This window comes from Hibiscus syriacus, unplaced genomic scaffold (assembly GCF_006381635.1).
Source record: "Hibiscus syriacus cultivar Baekdansim isolate YM2019G1 unplaced genomic scaffold, ASM638163v2 tig00110505_pilon, whole genome shotgun sequence".
NCBI lineage: Eukaryota > Viridiplantae > Streptophyta > Magnoliopsida > Malvales > Malvaceae > Hibiscus > Hibiscus syriacus.
Genome location: NW_024062765.1, coordinates 2238879 through 2256863, shown reverse-complemented (window position 1 = coordinate 2256863; position 17985 = coordinate 2238879). Strand labels below are relative to the sequence as shown.

Below are 17985 nucleotides of genomic sequence, written 5' to 3'. Positions count from 1 at the left end.
TTGGTACTTCTCACAGAACACACATTATACTCATATCATGTGGCTTACGGTTTATATATGTAGAAACTCTAATATCTCGCTTTCTAAAATGAAGGGAAAATAACAATAGTATAGAGGTCTATGTTCCTTGCATCACATAATCATATTCCAAATTGCAAAACCAAATCACTCGTCAAATTGCAAATTTTAAATACAATTCAAAATTAGCAGCGAAACCTCAACGAGAAACTCCTAAATATTCTACATAAGCCCTAGAACCTTTGAGTGTTTTCATTCTTTTGATAACCTAGTCATCTTAGAACTGCAACTCAGAAAAGAATTTGCAAAAACTAAACAGTAAGAACATCATCTTTCAATAAATTTACTCTGTTCTTGAAGTTCCAAATCAGGCACTCTATCCTCGATCCAGCTTTCCTTGGGAAAATGAACTTCTGCTTTGGGTGAATTCACCTCTGAGTAGCATTTACTACCTGAATGAAAACCAAGCCCCATTCTTATGGTGAAAATGCATTACAATCATAAGCAAGGTCAGAAAATGATCAGAAAAGCAAGAAGACCTGGAGGTAGTGAAACTGTTGCTTCAGCATTAAAGTTATCCAACGGTTGCATTGAAGAAAAGTGGGATGTAGATTGGCCATGAAAATACTTATCAATTAAACATGTTCCCTGTCAAAAATATCTAAAGTAAACACATAATACAAAATGTTCGGTTGTCCAAAAACCATGTCAAGGTCATCATTTACTACAAACAATGTACACTAGAACTTACAGATGGTATGGGAACAATTTTACTGGCTAAAACAGAAAATGATGTTATTCCCCATCCACTACAAAGACTTCCTTGAGTCTTAACACCATAACTTCCAATATATTCACGTAATCCAGCTTGAAATAGGTTGAAGGCATCTTCCTGGATCTTGGCAGTCCCATACCTTATTGGATAAGATTTTGACGGGAACTTTTTCTGTGAATCTGAGTCACTGGACTGCAGAAATACTCGTAATCAGCAAAACTAGAATGCTGGAGTTAGCACATCCTATAGGAAGAATATGGATTTCTTAATAGAAAGAAGCTGTCACAGGCACATAAAATTGTTGAATAAAAGAAAAAAGATACTTTGTATGCTCTAGCATGTAGACTTAAAAGTGTGCGCCATCCTTTTGTTTTGGTCCAAGTCAGAGCAAAGTCTTTCACTAAGTTATTCACAAAGCTGATTAAGCCAGTGTTGCACCTAGTACAAACATATAAAGAGGCAAGTTACAAAAGAAAATGAACTTCAGTGACAGAGTTGCTAAATGTCCCAAAAATGCTTCTAGGGAAGACTACATGATCGAAGCAAGTAAACAATTGATATAAGAGCGAGATAACAAATGCAGATGCAAAATAAATTGAGAAACAAAAGCATCAAAGCAATATGATAATTTGTTTTTACACAAATTCATTATAGAGAAAAACTGTCGCTCCAACATCAGCACCTGTTTTTGCTGCCAAACTTTCCATTAATCACCCCTTTCAAACATCCCTCTAAACAACGATCGTGACTCGCATAAAGAACCAACTTAGCATTAAGTCAGCACAGGCATTGATGTTGATAAAGCTATGGTCATTGCACAATAGATCTACAACTATCATTTCTTAACAGCCTTTACGATAATTGGAATGTTTTCAACAACTTTAGCATGTTTGGCATGCACCATTATCGTATGCCACAATCTTGTGCAGGCATTGAATAATTAGAAAGCACTGTGTTGCAATTTGTACCATCATTTATAAGTTCAAACACTTGCAAAAAATCTACACGCTAAGATGATCACACAGGATATTAACACAATGACTTCATGACATGGAAAGATCATAGTGCATTTTTATTAAGACAAAACTCTTACAGCAGGAATTGTCTTTAATGCCCGAGGGCCAGGAAATGTCTTTCCAGAACGATGGCTTTTGGGGAGAAGGCGTCCCTCAACTGCTTCTCCACGGATTCCTCTTGCAATGTTCCACATCCAAGTACTAGATCCCAAACAAAACATGTGTATTCAGGAACCATACTTAGATAATTGTTCAATGAATCAGCAAATGTTAAAACACATCTAGAAATGGCACTTTCTTCTGGTGGATCTTTATCACATTAAGATTAAAACAAGAAAACAACAAATAAAAATAAATTTGGAAAATGCTAGCCTGCTAGGTAACAACCCTTTATTTTATGTAGCATAAGTCATAAACTTTAAGAGGAGAAGCTGCAAAAATGATCAGAGTAATATAAGACAAGTGCAAAAGCACTATTAATAAAAGTTATTGACCCAGTATTTACGCCATAACATTCTTGTAGCTTCTCCTCTGGAAACTGCAATAGATCTCCCCCAGTGTTCACACCCATGTCATTTTGTAAGGAAATCCCCAGCTTGCCTCCAAGCTGTTTCCTGGAAAGAAAGTTTTTTTGTCAAAGTAATGTGCCACATGTTAGGAGAGAAGCTGACAAGGTATATACTGCTCTGCTGATGATGTTTACCTATCATTCCTCAAGGCATGTAACTAATTCTCACTTAACATTTCAATTAAATCCAGAAATTTTAGAAATGTACATTTTCCTTATTGGCAATGTATTGATCAATGCATTTACAGATGAGGAAGGCACAACAGTTTGTTGTGCAGGTTTATTCATACCGCTAGCAAGTTTTGCCAACATCTGGTAATAAAGTCAGTGTTAGGATGATGACATAGGTTGGTAAAAGCTAGTTTTAGACAAAACCTTACAGTAACTGCTGAAAGAGTACAGAGGAGAGAAAAAAACTTTCTAGCTACCTTATTATGAGCAATGCCAGCAGAACAAGTGAATTCTGTCTCCTTTTTTTTTTATAAGAATGGAAGTCCTTGTTAAAAAACCCTTTCTTGATTAATGGAGCTTTAAATTAAGCTCCTTAATCAGCGGAAGGAGGAAAAGAGTGCCTTGAACTTTTATTGATACTGAAAAATTACATAAGATTTAACAATTACACTAAAATTCAGTACATAAAACTTAAACACTCCAACTGCCATAAAATTCTTCTCACTGGACCAAAAAAACCACAGTTGAACCTATACAATCAACTTATCCCTTTCTTTGCTAAACTGTCTGCCTCTCCATTGCACGCCCTTGGAATTAACCTCACTGAATGAACCTTTCCCGTGATAAGGTAGAAATCTGATAAACTAGATGCGATAAAAAAACTAGAGCCAAAATCGGGGACTGAATCCATTCCACTGCAGACGAACAATCACTCTCAACGATCAACCTACCAACAGACTCCTAACGTGACGACAAAAAAATTTCAATGCCTCTTTTAATAGCTTTTAATTCAACAAGTGGAGGAGTTCCTTGACCAACATTCTCTGAAAAAGTCAAAAGGGTACAACAATTACAATCTCTTAATATTCCTCCACCCGAACCATCAAGCCTAACAGCTCCGTCGACATTCATCTTTAGGAAATCTATCGGGGGGGATCCATCGTAAGACATGACGATCTTTAGCTTTAAATAGTGATACTCCATATTCAAGGGATGGATTACCAATCAATACATCCTCCTGAATAGTTATCTTAGGAAATTTGGCTAGGAACCATTTAGTAAGCCTGAATCTAATAATGAAGAACAACGACATTCTGTCAAGAAGAGATCCTTCAAAAACCATTGCATTCCTAACTTTCCAGATTGACCAAAAGATGACTCCCGGAATAAATTTCCAAATTACCCAATGAACTAAGAAGCGAAGGAGGATCATGTGGTAACACCAACGATATGTCCCAGAAACTAGCTATTTTGTTCCATAATTCCCAAACAACATTACAAGAAATAAATAAATGTTGCACTGATTCCTCCTGTTTCTTACACAAAGGACACAAAATATCATCTCTTAGGGGTATACCTCTCTTAACCAACTCAACTTTGACTGCTACTTTCTGATGTGCAAGCTGCCAAAGGAAAGCTTCCACCCGAGGTGGAGCAAGACCCATCCAAACCCCTTGTATCCACAAAACACTACCCCCAAACTCACTGGCAAGAGTATTTCTGCAAGATTTGACCGAATATAAACCATCTCTACTAGCAGACCACGATAAAAAATCTTCCACCAGCTCTGATAGTTGAATATCCTTCAGTTTAGACATCAAATCCATCCATTGAACCAATTCCCAATCATACAAATTCCTTCTAGTTTGGACATTCCACACCCAACCGCTCGGTTCAAAGCTTCCAAACTCTACAACCTTCCCCTATTTATTAGGAGAGAGCACAAAAATTCTAGGGAAAAGAAATTTTAAAGAACTCTCATCAGCCCATGCATCATTCCAAAAAGAAATGGACTTTCTATTTCCCACTTTCAACTTCGAGTTTGATCTAAGACAATCTCCTACTGAATCATTCTTTAATTAATTATTAGCAATTCCTCTCAAAATCCAAGAAGATTGCGGATAAATGACCTCCCTAATAGACATATTATTGCAACTAACCTTGTGTTTACTGCACAACACACTTTTCCATAGGAAATTTTTATCATTGGTAAATTTTCACACCTACTTACCCAATAGAGCCCGATTGGTGAGACTCAAATCTTGGACACCTAGACCGCCTTCATTCATGGCCTACAAACCGTACTCCAATTCACCCAATGAATTCTCATCTTTTCCTCTTTATCGCCCCATAGAAAATTGGCCATTAACGAATTTAACTTCTTACCAACTTTGCAAAGCATTTTAAACAAAGATAAGAAAAAAATTGGTAAAGAAGTTAGCACTGACTTCAATAATACTGTCCTACAGGCCAATGACAGATAGGAAGCTTTCCAACCAGCAAGTTTGGCACTAAAATTCCTAAAAAATGGATCCCATAAAGCCTCTGAATTTCTCTTAGCACCCAGAGGAAGACCCAAATACTCTGTTGGAAAATAACCTACTGAACAACCCACTTGTGATGCCCAATCTGCTAATACTTCATCCTCTATATTAATTCCAAACAGCTTGCTCTTCACCAAATTTAGATGCAAACCTGCCATAACACTAAAAATCCTCAGCATTCTTATGACATTCTTGATCTGAGTAAGATTTGCTTGGCAAAAAATGATTAGGTCGTCAGCAAACTGCAGGTGAGACAATCTAGTAGAATTTTCAGCTTTCCCAATAACAAAACCTTGAAACAATCCCTTTTCGACTGCTTTGGATAGCATCAAATAAAGTATCTCACCAACAATGTTAAACAAGGGTGGCGAGAGACTACAACCTTGTCTTAAACCCTTGGCCATAAGAACTCTTCCGAAGGAGACCCATTAACAAGAATCGAAACCGAGGCTGCCGAAAGGCACTGAGAAATCCACAAGGACCATCTATAACCAAAACCCATCTCTGACATTGCTCAAAATAAAATTGGCCATTCTACAGTATCATAAGCTCTACGAAAATCGACTTTTATAACAACCCCTTGCAACCCCTGTTTTCTCCAATAATCAATTCCTTCATTCGCAATAAAAGCGCAATCCAACAGTTGTCTCCCCGGTATGAAAGCATATTGGGACTGACTTATGATATCTCCAACACAACAACTCAATCTCTTGGATAACAATTTAGATAAGATCTTATATAGACTGCTCACAAGACTAATTGGTCTAAAGTCCTCCACATTATCCGGATTAAGCTTCTTCGGAATGAGCGTAATAAACGCATGATTAACCCCATGTTCCCACAACCTACCATAGTAGAAATACTGAAAAAATTTCATTACATGCTCCTTTAAGCTAGGCCAACATTTCTTGAAAAAACCCATGGTGAAGCCATCCGGGCCTGGTGCTTTAGAACTGTCCGATGAAGCTATCGCTTACCATATTTCATTTTCTGAAAACTGCTCCTCTAGTTTTGAAGATTGGTCCCTTGTCAGCTTTGCAAAATCCAGAGATAAATCAGCCACTTCCAGAGTTAACTTAGAATTATAGGCTTCCTTAAAATAATCTGCAATATGCAACTTAATCGATTTCGGATCAGATACAACAGAGCCATTAAACTTCAAACTTGTAATTTCATTTCTTTTACTCTTGTTTAACACAGACAAATGAAAGAATCTTGTGTTTCTGTCCCCATCTTTGATCCATCTAGCCCTTGATTTCTGGAACCAAATACATTCTTCAATTCTATACAGCCTCAAAAGATTCGATCTGAACTGTATCAGCTGATCCCACGCCTGTTGGGAGATAACACCACTTTGTGCTTTAATTTCAAGATCATTAATCTTCAATTCTAAATCTGTAATTGACTCAGAAATCCCATCAAACTTTCTTCCATACTAGTTTCTGATAGATTTTTTGGTTCTTTGTAAAAAACTGAAGATACCTCTTCTCCTCTTACTCACCCGCAAATTATCCAAGAACGATTTAACCAAGTCCTCAAAACCTTCCTCCTCTAAAAGATAATTAAAAAATCTGAACGATTTAGGACCCCAATCTACAGATGTTTCCTCCAATGCAATGGGATTGTGATCAGATAAAGACCTAGGTAACATGCTCTACATAATATTCAGAAAACATATAAGAAAATTCCTAGAAATTAGAAGCCTATCAAGTCTGACCCAAGTAGAAGCTTCTCTATTATTACACCATGTAAACTTTCCCCTTACCATAGGAAGATCAATCAAGTTAGTTTGGTTCAAGAAATTTCTCAGAATATCAATAGAGAGCCAATTTTGAGACTTTCCCAACGTCTCTACCGGATCAAGGTACACATTAAAATCCCCCCAATACAGACTGACACGGTTTGAGCAGCAACAAATTCCAACAATTCCCTGAAAAATTCAGCCTTTTCAGAATCAATGGAAGGACCATACACATTAATAATCACACACTCTTCACTTGAGTTCTTAAACTTCCCAAAAACTGCTATGAATCTACCACTTAGGTGACTATTGAGAACTTCAAAATCCTTATCATTCCACAAAACCATTAAACCACCTGCAAACCCCACTGCTAGAACAAAAATTCCTCCATTCAGAATACTTTCACCTATCCTTCTTCTAAGAGCCTGAGAACAATTTTCTAACTTTGTTTCTTGAATGAGGAGAATGCACGGTTTGTACTTCTTGACCATACTTGCTAAAGCTCTTGATTTTTCCTTCTTACCAATACCCCTTACATTCCATGAAATAATCTTAATCTTTATCATGAAGACTGTTGTTAAACCAAAGCCTCAGAGCAACAAAGCATACAAAAGTTTTTTCCCCCGAGTCCAACCTTACCCTACTTTCATCCAAACCTTCCTCAAAATTTATAATTTTTCCAAGAAGGCCTTCCTTCCCTCTTTGAATATAATCCCCAAAATTTTACTGACTTCCCATGTTACCAAAACCTCCTTCAAAAATACCAAGAAATTTGAAAAAGATGCAGTATAGAGACTGACCACATCCAGAGCTTCCCTGATCAGAAGCCTTCTCTTTCTTCTTTTCTCCATCCTAGCCACTGGACCAGACTGATAATCTGTTACAACATCTTTTACACTCCTAGCCACTACAAAAATGTGCCTTGAACCACCTTCCTCCACCACTCCCATGGATCTTCCCTCCACGATAACAGGAAGAGATTGATTACTCAACATAGGCTCAATTATAGTCCTGTTATGATCAGTCATCTCCAAAGATTACAATGCTCCTTCTTCTCTGCTCGGGTTAAACCACACCTTTCTGTCTCTAGTTCTTTTATACAATCTAGAGATAGAGCCGCTATTCCACCTTCCTATCGATGCATTCCTTATATGTAGACTTCTAGACAAATGATCTAAAGGACTCCAACTCCTTAGACCATTTACAAGAGACTCCTTATATAATCCTAACCCTTGGTTACTACCCATATGAACTTGCCTTGCTTCCCTTACCACCTCTGTTGCTTCCGCTCTACTATCTTCATTATCCTGGACTGTTACTTCCTCTAACCTTTCCTCCTTTGACTTTTGGAGCCCCTCTGTCAATGGCTCCACCAGAATCGAAATTGAGATTAAGTCTAACGGAACATTAGCCACATTCTGTGTATTTGTTTCAACCGAACCATGATGTTGCTGATCTCCTAATATTTCCACCTGAGACTCCTTATAATTACCATAGCCCAATTTAAATAAATTAACAGCTGGCCCAGAAGGGGAAATTTCAGTGTTTTTTGAATTGGGCTCACTCAACTCCCCTAATTGGGCTTTATCCCTTTCATTGATGATATCATTCCTTAAACCAAGACCCCGATAATCCCCTTTAAAATTCAAATCTTCTTTTGAAAAATCTGACATCTTTCCACCACTAAGTTGACCTTCTCCATCCTGCAACATTAAATGCTGACTTTCACTGCAGTCTACCACTGTTGTACGGTCATCCCCTACCAACCATCTGTCTACTGTGTCCCTAGAATCCTCAGCTAGCAACTTTGAGCTACCTACCCCGCCTGAAAACCTATCTTCTTTCTCCTCCGATGAAGCTTCATCTCTGGACTCACCATCACCGGCCACCGTAAAATTTGCTACTGAAGAGCTATCATGTTTTGTACTAACCGATCCCACATTAATTTTTACCTTAAAGGATCTCCCATACGAGCCCAATGTAACAGTTTCCTGTATATCATAAGGACTGGTCACCCTCAACAGTGCCCTTGCCACCACCAGATCCTCTCTTCTGACCGTCGACTCATGAAAACACACCAGTTTCCCCCACCTTGAAACAAGCTTTTCCAGAAAAGGAACATTCCAACATAGCAAGGGGACTCCAACCAATTCCACCGAACAAAAAGCCATCGGGACACCATCCATACTCATAAGTGGATCAAACCAATCAAACCGAAAGAACAGTTCCTCCCTTCTGTTCGACCACGCCTCCTCGAACTTTTCCTTCGAACCAAAGGTTAAGATACAAGAGTTCCATGAATAACCCCATTTAGCTCCCTTGACCTTGATCCCATCACTAGCCAGCCCCTTCACTACTAGCTCCAATTCAAAATGGGATTTGATAATCCCTGTTAATGATCTTTTCACCCAGTCATATTCATCTGAGGGAATATGCATCTCCCACACATTCCTTAGACCTGCTTCCTTTCCTGGATGACCCTCCCTTGTCTCTTTACGCACTGGAACTTCCCTCTGCCCATCATAAGATACTAATGCATCCTTATATGATCTGTCATCCCTCAATCGATTGAAAGACTCAGATCCACCTATTCTTCTCCAAGTCATTCCCTTCTTCAACTTATCTTCTTCCCTTCTGACATTACTACTAACAGCTTGCCTGAGCCTCTACTTCTGATATTTAGCTACTCCTACCGATACTTTCTTTCCATCTATCCAAATACCATTGACATTTGCTATCGCCTTCTTCAACCCATCTTCCTTTGCAAACTGAACGAAAGCAAATGTATGATAATTTGGCTTGTTAGAACTACTCGGAATGTAAACGCGCAGAACACTCCCCTGTTGTTGAAAAATTTCCTTTACTGTTCTCCAAGTTACCCTTTTACTTAAATTGTCCACAAATATCGTCCAATCCTCGCCGGAGGACTGATCGCCTGAGGCCCTCTCTCTCTCTCCCACTCTCTACAGCCTCTGGTCGATGGAATAATGTAGGCAAGGGAAGTCGGCAAAATGGATCCGTAACCTCGGGAAAAAGATTGGCTTTGAGGGCTCGGCACGGGGTCCCAGTCTCGAACCCGTCGACTGCCGGTGCACTGCTCGAGCTGCTCCCGCGGCGAGAGTAGGTCGCCGCGTGTCGGCCGGGGGACGGACTGGGAACGGCTCCTACGGGGGCCTTCCCCGGGCGACGAACAGTCGACTCAAAACTGGTACAGACAAGGGGAATCCGACTGTTTAATTAAAACAAAGCATTGCGATGGTCCCTGCGGATGCTCACGCAATATCATTTCTGCCTAATGCTCTGAATGTCAAAGTGAATTTTGTCTCCTTAAAAACCCGCATCCTGAGTTCAGCAACAATGAGGATCCCACAAGCTAGCAATTTATCATGGTGATCAGCGTTGTGCCTATTTATCCACTTCCTAACATTTTCTTTAACACCACTCCCATCCTGCATTGTCGCATATATAGTATAACATCTTAGATGCAAAATCTTACTGCTGCAAAAATGCAAAAAAAAAAGTACAAGATGATCCCAGTAGAGAGCAAAATCAAAGGCATGATATAAGTCTATTGGTTTTGTTGTCTAAGTAGCAATAAAGGCTTCCAAGTTCCAAGAACTTTGCACTCAAGCTAAGATCACATATTTTGGCATATGTCTATCAACAGAGATGCGATACTGCTAATTCATTCAAGATTAACTCCAATTCACAGCATTATTGAATCTTACACTAGACTATCCAAAGCATGGCTACAAACCTCATAATTTAGCCCTATAATATGTGACTTAAGAGCTTCTTCATCTATTGTTTCCAAGCTTTGAGGAGGATTTTCAGCTAGCATAGTTTCAGCTGCATCAATAAGATCAAAATACACTTCATCGATGGAAGCCCTTTCACATCTGCCACTCCTTGAAAGAATAGATACCACCTGCAAATTTAGTTAAAAATTCAGTAATAAGATGGTCTTCTAATGAGTTACTAACAATATACACTTGAAACAGTATTAATGTTGTCAAATGTCAACCACCTCAGAACCTGCATTCCGGTATCCATTCAAATCAGCTTTACCACGGAATACAGACACTTGAACCAACTGAATTTCGGGGCAAACCTCCTTCGCTTCAGCACCACGCATTGAACTAAAAACCACACACGAGATAGAAATGGAAAAAATAAGGAAACATAGATCACCAATTGAGAATCCCAAAAATGAATACATTAAAAGATTGTAACTACCGCTTAACCTCGAATTTACGAGCCTCATAGCTGACTGCAATCAAAGCCCCTCTTTTTCATTCATTGTACTGTACAACAACAGTAGGTAAGCCCCGCAATTGTGGCTGCTTTCTTTGCTCCACTACAGAGTGTAATGAATAAAGACATAAGTTACGCCTGAACTTAAAGATTTTGAGAAATTGGGACAGAATATAACGAAACGGAAAATACAGAATTGGTCGAAAACCTAAGTAACATAAAGATGAAATAAATAAAATCGCATAAAACAAAAAAAAAACCTTGAACATAGAAGCAGTCCATGTTGACATGAGCAATCACCCTGGAAACAGAAACTTCTGGTTTTGCCACTGGCATCGTTCCCTCTCTTCTTTTCCTCCAATTCTTGACCTTTATCACTCAACGAGGAGAGCGAAAGTTTGAAAAGCAATTTATAAGACTTCCTCGAGTGCCCGCCCGCTCCAATGTAAACGACATCGTTTTACAATAGCGGTTCGTTGCCGTTTTGGTCATGTTCAAGTTTTAACGCCCACCTTTCCTATTTTACTAATAACAATATTTGTTTTTTATACTCTATTTCTTTATTAATTTATACTTGCATTACATTTTATCTTTATTTTAAAATTTTTTGACTGTCGGAAGTCTTCCACGAAAGCTGCTCTCAACCATACGTTGGGAATACCCTACTACCCTACTTCCCTCTTACCTCATTACATATAGAAATAGGGTTTTGTTGTTGTTGTTGTTGTTGTTTATTAGTTGAATCTTTTTAACTAATCTACATGCTATTTTAAATTTTTAAAAATAAATTTAATATTAAATTATAAACAATATTAATTTTACAAATTATAAAATCTTAAAAAAATAAATCTATAATAATCAAAACCTAAAAAGAATCAACAGAAATTTATAATCGAAGTACTATATTGAGATATTTTTTTTTTAAAAAAAAGTTAAGATTGGATCAATTTAAAAATAATATTAGAATTTAATTAATTCTAAAATGATTCAACGTCATGAAACTCTAATGCCATTTGATATAACCAAAACAAATCTGATATAAATCTAAACTCAGTAATTGTCATATCAAACCATCATTAACAATAAATTAAATGCGAAAGCATAGTTGAATCTGTCGCTAATTATAATACCTCAAATTTTGGTGTTGAAATTCTTAAATATTTTATTATGATATTTCAAATTAGCACACAAATATTTTAAAGAAAAACAATCTCACAAATATGAAAATGAGATATTAGAAAAAATAATTCATGTTGTAATTTGAATATCATAATCCTAATAAATAAGCTAACACAATAACTTTAATTTGTAATCATCTTATCATCAATTGAAAATGAATTATTTGAATATTTATGCATATATAATTCATACTTTTATTTAATTATTGAAGTTTAATTAATTTTTATTGTATTAGTTAACTTTAATATGAATTAATCCTTTAATGATAGTAAATTATTATAGCCTTCAAAGGTAAGATTATAGTAAATTAACTTTTACCTCCTTATTCAGCTTTATCTATGGTTGGTGAGTTGTGCTTATTCATTTAACGGAGGATGAAAAAAAAAACTGAGAACATTAGTGATAAGTTTATAATTTTATAATTTTTTATAATTAGGTGATCAAAAGAAAAAAAAAACTCATAATTAGGTTATAGTGACATTTAATGCTAGTGTCAGACCTACGGACATGATGATTATTTGTAGGTTGGTAAGATGAATAGACTAGATTAATGTTTAAACTCGTGGACTTGCCAAAATTCAATTGTTATTGTATGAATTATTCATTTGAATTGTAACTATACTTTATTTTATTTATCTAAATAAAATTATGAATCATCAAATTTAATAGTTATAATGTTAATTGTATTTTACGAGTCAATTCAATTTTTAAAAGTTACGTTTATTATTGATTTTGAACTATTTTAAGATAAAATGCACTTGGTTACTAATTGATTTTAAATCAATTTACAAGATTAATGATGAAATCATTTATTTCTGATCTCTTTTCTGTTGGACTGATCTTTAAACATTTTGCTAAAAATGATATTGAAGTATTGACGTTATGCATTTATTGGATTGCGTAGGTTACAATTAAATTAAATTTCTTGAAAATAATTGAATTGTGTCTCTTTAATATTTTTTACAAATTTTAATTGAATTTCTATCAAGTCTTCTCTACATATTTTAACATTTCTTTATAATTTTTTATTGAATTTCTATTAAGTTTTGAATGGGCTAGATATAAATGCATTATTTGTAATAAATAAAATTAATGAGAATATCTTATTGAAAGAAACAAAAAAAGAGAATTGTTATAACTAATATCAAATAAAAATCAACAATTAACCGAAAGAAGTTGATCATAATCTAATCTAGGTATTCTAAAAGAAGATCAAACTTTTTCGTCCATTTCATGGCTTGGGAAAGCATTGTCGTCGTCTACATACTTGCCCCAATAAGGGTGGTTCTTCCAAACAATGAACATTTCTTCAATGGGGACTCCCTTTGTCTCGGGCGATAACTTATAGATGAAAATGCTCATACCCACCACACAGAATGCAAAGAATATAAACAGTCAAAACTTCAAGTTGCAAAGCATAGCCGTAAAGACTTGAGCAATGGCGAATGTGAAGATCATGTTGACTGCCACCGTAATACTTTGAGCAGCGGGACGGATTTCAAGTGAGAATATCTCACTAGGAACTAACCAGCCCAAAGGACCCCATGAATATGCAAAACCGGCTATGTAGAAACACATTGCTACCACAACCACAACTGAGAATCAAAGTGGAAGTTGACCCGGATTTCCACTCGTACCGAATTTGGAAGCGATTGAAATAGTCATCACAAGCCGCAGAGAAGTGAAAAAGAATGAATTTCGTAAGCAAAATCAAAATACTTAAGTGTTGGTGAATGGAAATAGTGATTATTACCTGGAAAAGAAACATTTGAAGGCCACCGGAGAGGAAAAGAGTCCTCCTTCAGTACTTGTCGACGGTGGCAATGGAAACAAGTGTTGCACAAAAGTTAACAATGCTAGTGATGAGTGCGGACATAAGGGAAACGTTGTTTCCAAACCCCATGCTCTTGAACAAAACAGGAGCGTAAAACACGAACACGTTCATCCCGGTTAATTGTTGGAATAAGGGTATCAAGATTGCAAAGGTGAGCTGAGGCCTGTACTTTCTGCTTACAATATCTCTCCAAGGGCTTTGAACCAACTTGGCTGCCTCACTGGCCTTTGCCAAATCTTTGAACTCTTCATCAACATTTTCGATGCCACGGATCTTTCTCAGCAGATCTTTAGCCTCTTCCAATTTGTTGCATTCGAGCAACGAGTTCGGTGAGTCCGAGAGGAAGAGACAACCAAGGGAAAATATCAAACCAGGGACGACGGCTCCACCCAAGCTTACTCGCCAACCCCATCCACCATCGATCTTAGCTGTGAAGTAGTTCAACAAGTTGCAACTAATATACCAATGGTGATTGACAATTGGAACATAATGTTCAAAGCTCCTCGGTATTTGAAGGGAGCTATCTCAGATAAGTAGATCGGAATGGACTGCAAGTAAAATTCAGATATAAACAAAAACAGATATGATATCCATAACAAAACAAAACAAAAACTATGGTGATAAGTACCTGATTGGAAAATCCAATGCCAAAACCCAGCAGCACACGGCCAATAATAAGCATGGGTACGTTTTTAGCAAAGCCGTTGAGAATAGCGCCGATTGTGAAAAGTAAACCTCCGAACATCATCGTCTTCTTCCTCCCAAGCCCTCGGGTTATCCGAGATGCTGTCATGGATGACAGAAGAGCAGCCAAATATAACGACGATGTAAACAACGTTAATATTTGGCTGTCAAACTTACAGTATTGATCGTCCGAAGGTTGGACAGATACTTCTTTCCTATAAACATGCGGGAAGAACTTTTCTAGAAAAGGATCCATGGATGTAACTCCACCTGCAAAATTTATCAGTTCGCCGATATTATTCCAAACAATCTTTAATGATAAAAGAAAAAGCCAAGAGAGAATGTTTTTTTACCAGAAATCCCAAGATCATAACCAAAGATTAATCCACCCGAAGCCGCAACAGAGCAAGCGAAAAAGACCTTTGAAGTAAAATTTCCATCGTAGCGTTTTCCGGCACCGGAAGAGATACCTCCACCGACGGCCATTCTAATAACTGAGAAGAAAAAGGAAATCGCACTGGCACCAAAGGCGTGAGGTAAGTAGAAAGATTATGATAGGAACTTTGGCTCTGTTTAATCTGTATATATAATGTATATGTAATCCTATTTCCACGCTTACTCCTAATAATACTACAACTAAAACTCTATCCATTCATGTCAATATTAACTTCTAAAACATGATTATATTGACGTTAAGACTTTGATTTTCTTTGTACCTATATTTTACTGTAACTATTCACGTTAGCTATATTAATTATTATTACTATTTCCCTTACTAATATATTTCATTTAAAAATATTGAAGGATTAAGACATTCTTACTGTCTTAAATTTAGGTGAAACTTTAATTAATTTTCTATTTTAATATTTTAATTTCATTAATTCAATAATAATTTATTAATTTAATTTAATATTTCACTTTATAACAATTAAATGATTTTTTAAAGTTATAAAATTAATTTTTAAATCATTTTAATTTTTCTATCGTATGGATATGGTATTTTGATTATTTAACTATTATTATCATGATTGGTATGTTTATTATATAATAAAATCTTTAAAATATTATTAATTATTCTAAATTTATGTGATCATTATTATTGTAGGAACAAATCATGATGCATTAATTTAATATTTTACTTTGGAACCAATTAAATAATTTTTTAAAGTCATAAAATTAATTTCTAAATCATTTTAATTCTTCTATCCAAAGAAAAACAAAATTACTAAAATTCAATATACAAATAGCTTATTTTTATAATATACAAATATTTTTTATTTTGTGATTTAAAATTAAAATATTTTTGAATATATAATATCTTTATTAGAACACTTTAAACGAATTATCATTCAAATACATATTTTACCATTTTTTTCTAATTCAATAAAAATATTATATTTATAATTAAACCATTGTCACAAAACTATGTGATGAGTAGGGGTGGGCATAGGTAGAGTAGAACGGATTTCTGGTCAACCCGACTCGATCCGAAAATTATACATCCTCCACCTGAACCTGATCTAACCCGAAAATATACACCCTCCATCTAACCCGACCCAAAATAATATATTTATTAAAAGTATTATTGTTATTTAATAAAAATAGGGATTTAATTGAAAAATAATAATATATAGAGGGACGTTATTTCAATTATCCCTAAATATAAAGGTAAAATTATATGTTTTTCTCGCGTTGGGTCATATCCGATCAGATATTTTTCACCTTAAACTCAAACTTGAACTGTCCCGAACACAACCTTTAAAAAAATTCGACCCAACCCGAACCCAAATTTTTATTAAAAAATTGGCGAGATCGAGTCAGGTTGGAACCCGTCGGGTCTCATGCCCATCCCTAGTGATGAGACACTAGAACCGGAAGTGTGTCTCAACTGTGTATTATCAGACACCAGTTGGGAAACCAGTAATGTTTCAGACATGACACATTCGATCTTGTTTTGCATGTATTTTTTATTGGCAAAGCAATTTTATTAGAAAACAAAATACAACGAACTTGGTTATATGCCTCGTTAAAAACTTCTCTAATCCCAATTAGAAAAAAAGAGTACATATAACCATGCAAAGAATGAAACACCAAAAATCCCTTACACCAATATCACAACAATCACCTAATAGAGACCAAAGAAAGAACCAATCGAGAAGAGCTCCCGAAATGCCAAACGCAAATATAAGAAAAATAAACTACGACTAAGCCAATTACTAACTTTTTTACTCAACTACCTAAGTACGATCTATTAGGCAACCAACAACAGTAAAAAAAAAGTGATTGACATTCGATAGAATCAGTCAACAACTAAACCCAACACATCCCCAAAAGAAAGAATCAGGCAGCCACAACCCACAACATACAAACTCCAATAAAGGGTCCAGGAAGCCATAGGACCAAAATTAGACCAAACAGCTTCCAACGATGGATAAAACACGCCTAACAATTGGGCAAAACTTTCACCTTGAATCAGAACTACGCAAACAACCAGAACAGCCAACACAAAAGAAAGGAGACCAACAAGATTGAACAAAACTACCACTACACCTTGAAAATCTCAAGCCTCGAAATACCATCATTAGCCTGCTGATAACTTCGTAAAAAGACTACTTTTAAGGTCGTTTTCACTTAAGTTATTGTTTGTTTAAGGGTTCATATAGGTCATTTTAGATTCATATAGTTGCATGTAGTTGCATTTGCGGTGTTTATGTTATTTTTTCTTTGTTAAGGAGTTATATGATGGGAAATGTGTAATTGGTTTGTGATGTACAGGAAATAAGGAGCATAGGGTGAGTTGAGAAGAATGTCGTGGCATCACATGTTCCTGAAGCAAACTGCAATGCCTTGGCATTTCTAGCACAGAAAAGCACAAAGAGATATTTTCACAAGAGGACAGCTGTCAAAGCACGTGTTGCTGCTTGTAACCGCCTGAAGGGGTCTACTGCCACCTGTAGAGATAAGTTTCACGCCCAAGGAATGAATTTGGTGGTATGATGGGTATTTTGAGTGCAAAATTCCCAAGAATACCCTTATATATTTTTATTATAAAATGACACCTCACAAGAGAGAAAAAATATACATCATCATCTTCTCCATTTTTCTCCACATCCACAACAGTTTCTTCTTCCATTTTTATTGGTGTTCCTCTATTAGCAAGCTCGAGGGAGTGGCGAGCTAGGTATCCAAGAGGAGCTAGCAAGCTAAGGTGGTTCGTGGTGGCTGAGGAAAGCTCCGACAGCGGGCGTTGAAGGATTTTCCTCCATCCCTTTGTTGTTCTTTCTCACTTATCATATTCGGGTTGTAAGGAATGAATGAATTTTATGATTTATTTTTTGGGTTATTCGAACCCCACAATGAACTAGTTTTATTTGGTGGGAAGTCACTATGGATGCTTAAGTTTTTTCTTTAATGGATGGTT

General features: G+C 36.2%; 3 protein-coding genes and 1 pseudogene across 3 annotated transcripts; all 4 read right to left on the bottom strand.

Moving 5' to 3' along the window:
- Nucleotides 1-490: 490 nt before the first annotated feature.
- On the bottom strand, nucleotides 491-2845 carry LOC120129944 (DNA polymerase eta-like). Its single transcript, XM_039147328.1, has 7 exons — nucleotides 2806-2845; nucleotides 2586-2689; nucleotides 2304-2423; nucleotides 1887-2010; nucleotides 1117-1231; nucleotides 770-985; nucleotides 491-666 (listed from the first exon to the last, which is right to left on the bottom strand). The coding sequence occupies exons 2-5, from the start codon at nucleotides 2687-2689 to the stop codon at nucleotides 1199-1201; spliced, it is 381 nt and encodes a 126-aa protein (XP_039003259.1). The 5' UTR covers nucleotides 2806-2845; the 3' UTR covers nucleotides 491-666; nucleotides 770-985; nucleotides 1117-1198.
- An 833-nt stretch (nucleotides 2846-3678) lies between these two features.
- LOC120130003 lies at nucleotides 3679-5276 on the bottom strand. Its single transcript, XM_039147366.1, has 2 exons — nucleotides 4788-5276; nucleotides 3679-4251 (listed from the first exon to the last, which is right to left on the bottom strand). The coding sequence occupies exons 1-2, from the start codon at nucleotides 5274-5276 to the stop codon at nucleotides 3679-3681; spliced, it is 1062 nt and encodes a 353-aa protein (XP_039003297.1).
- A 4220-nt stretch (nucleotides 5277-9496) lies between these two features.
- LOC120130002 (DNA polymerase eta-like) lies at nucleotides 9497-11103 on the bottom strand. Its single transcript, XM_039147364.1, has 5 exons — nucleotides 10858-11103; nucleotides 10641-10752; nucleotides 10371-10541; nucleotides 9890-10062; nucleotides 9497-9818 (listed from the first exon to the last, which is right to left on the bottom strand). The coding sequence occupies exons 1-5, from the start codon at nucleotides 10875-10877 to the stop codon at nucleotides 9497-9499; spliced, it is 798 nt and encodes a 265-aa protein (XP_039003295.1). The 5' UTR covers nucleotides 10878-11103.
- Nucleotides 11104-13258: 2155 nt separating this feature from the next.
- Nucleotides 13259-15050, bottom strand: LOC120130001 (annotated as a pseudogene).
- Between the last annotated feature and the right edge of the window lie 2935 nt (nucleotides 15051-17985).

Bases quoted from the DNA above. Each gene is read 5' to 3' on its own strand.
- LOC120129944 (XM_039147328.1), bottom strand. From the start codon at position 2,689: ATGTTGGCAAAACTTGCTAGCGGTATGAATAAACCTGCACAACAAACT. The intron at 2,424-2,585 runs GTACATTTCTAA...CTTTCTTTCCAG, and splicing joins ACATTGCCAATAAGGAAAAT to GAAACAGCTTGGAGGCAAGC. The intron at 2,011-2,303 runs GTCAATAACTTT...TTTGGGATCTAG, and splicing joins TGTTATGGCGTAAATACTGG to TACTTGGATGTGGAACATTG.
- LOC120130003 (XM_039147366.1), bottom strand. From the start codon at position 5,276: ATGGCCAAGGGTTTAAGACAAGGTTGTAGTCTCTCGCCACCCTTGTTT. The intron at 4,252-4,787 runs GTATTATTGAAG...CCTAATAAATAG, and splicing joins TGTCATTGGCCTGTAGGACA to GGGAAGGTTGTAGAGTTTGG.
- LOC120130002 (XM_039147364.1), bottom strand. From the start codon at position 10,877: ATGAGGCTCGTAAATTCGAG. The intron at 10,542-10,640 runs GTGGTTGACATT...CTAAATTTGCAG, and splicing joins ACCGGAATGCAGGTTCTGAG to GTGGTATCTATTCTTTCAAG. The intron at 9,819-9,889 runs GTGAGCATCCGC...TGTCTGTACCAG, and splicing joins TTAGGCAGAAATGATATTGC to TTTTGAGTCGACTGTTCGTC.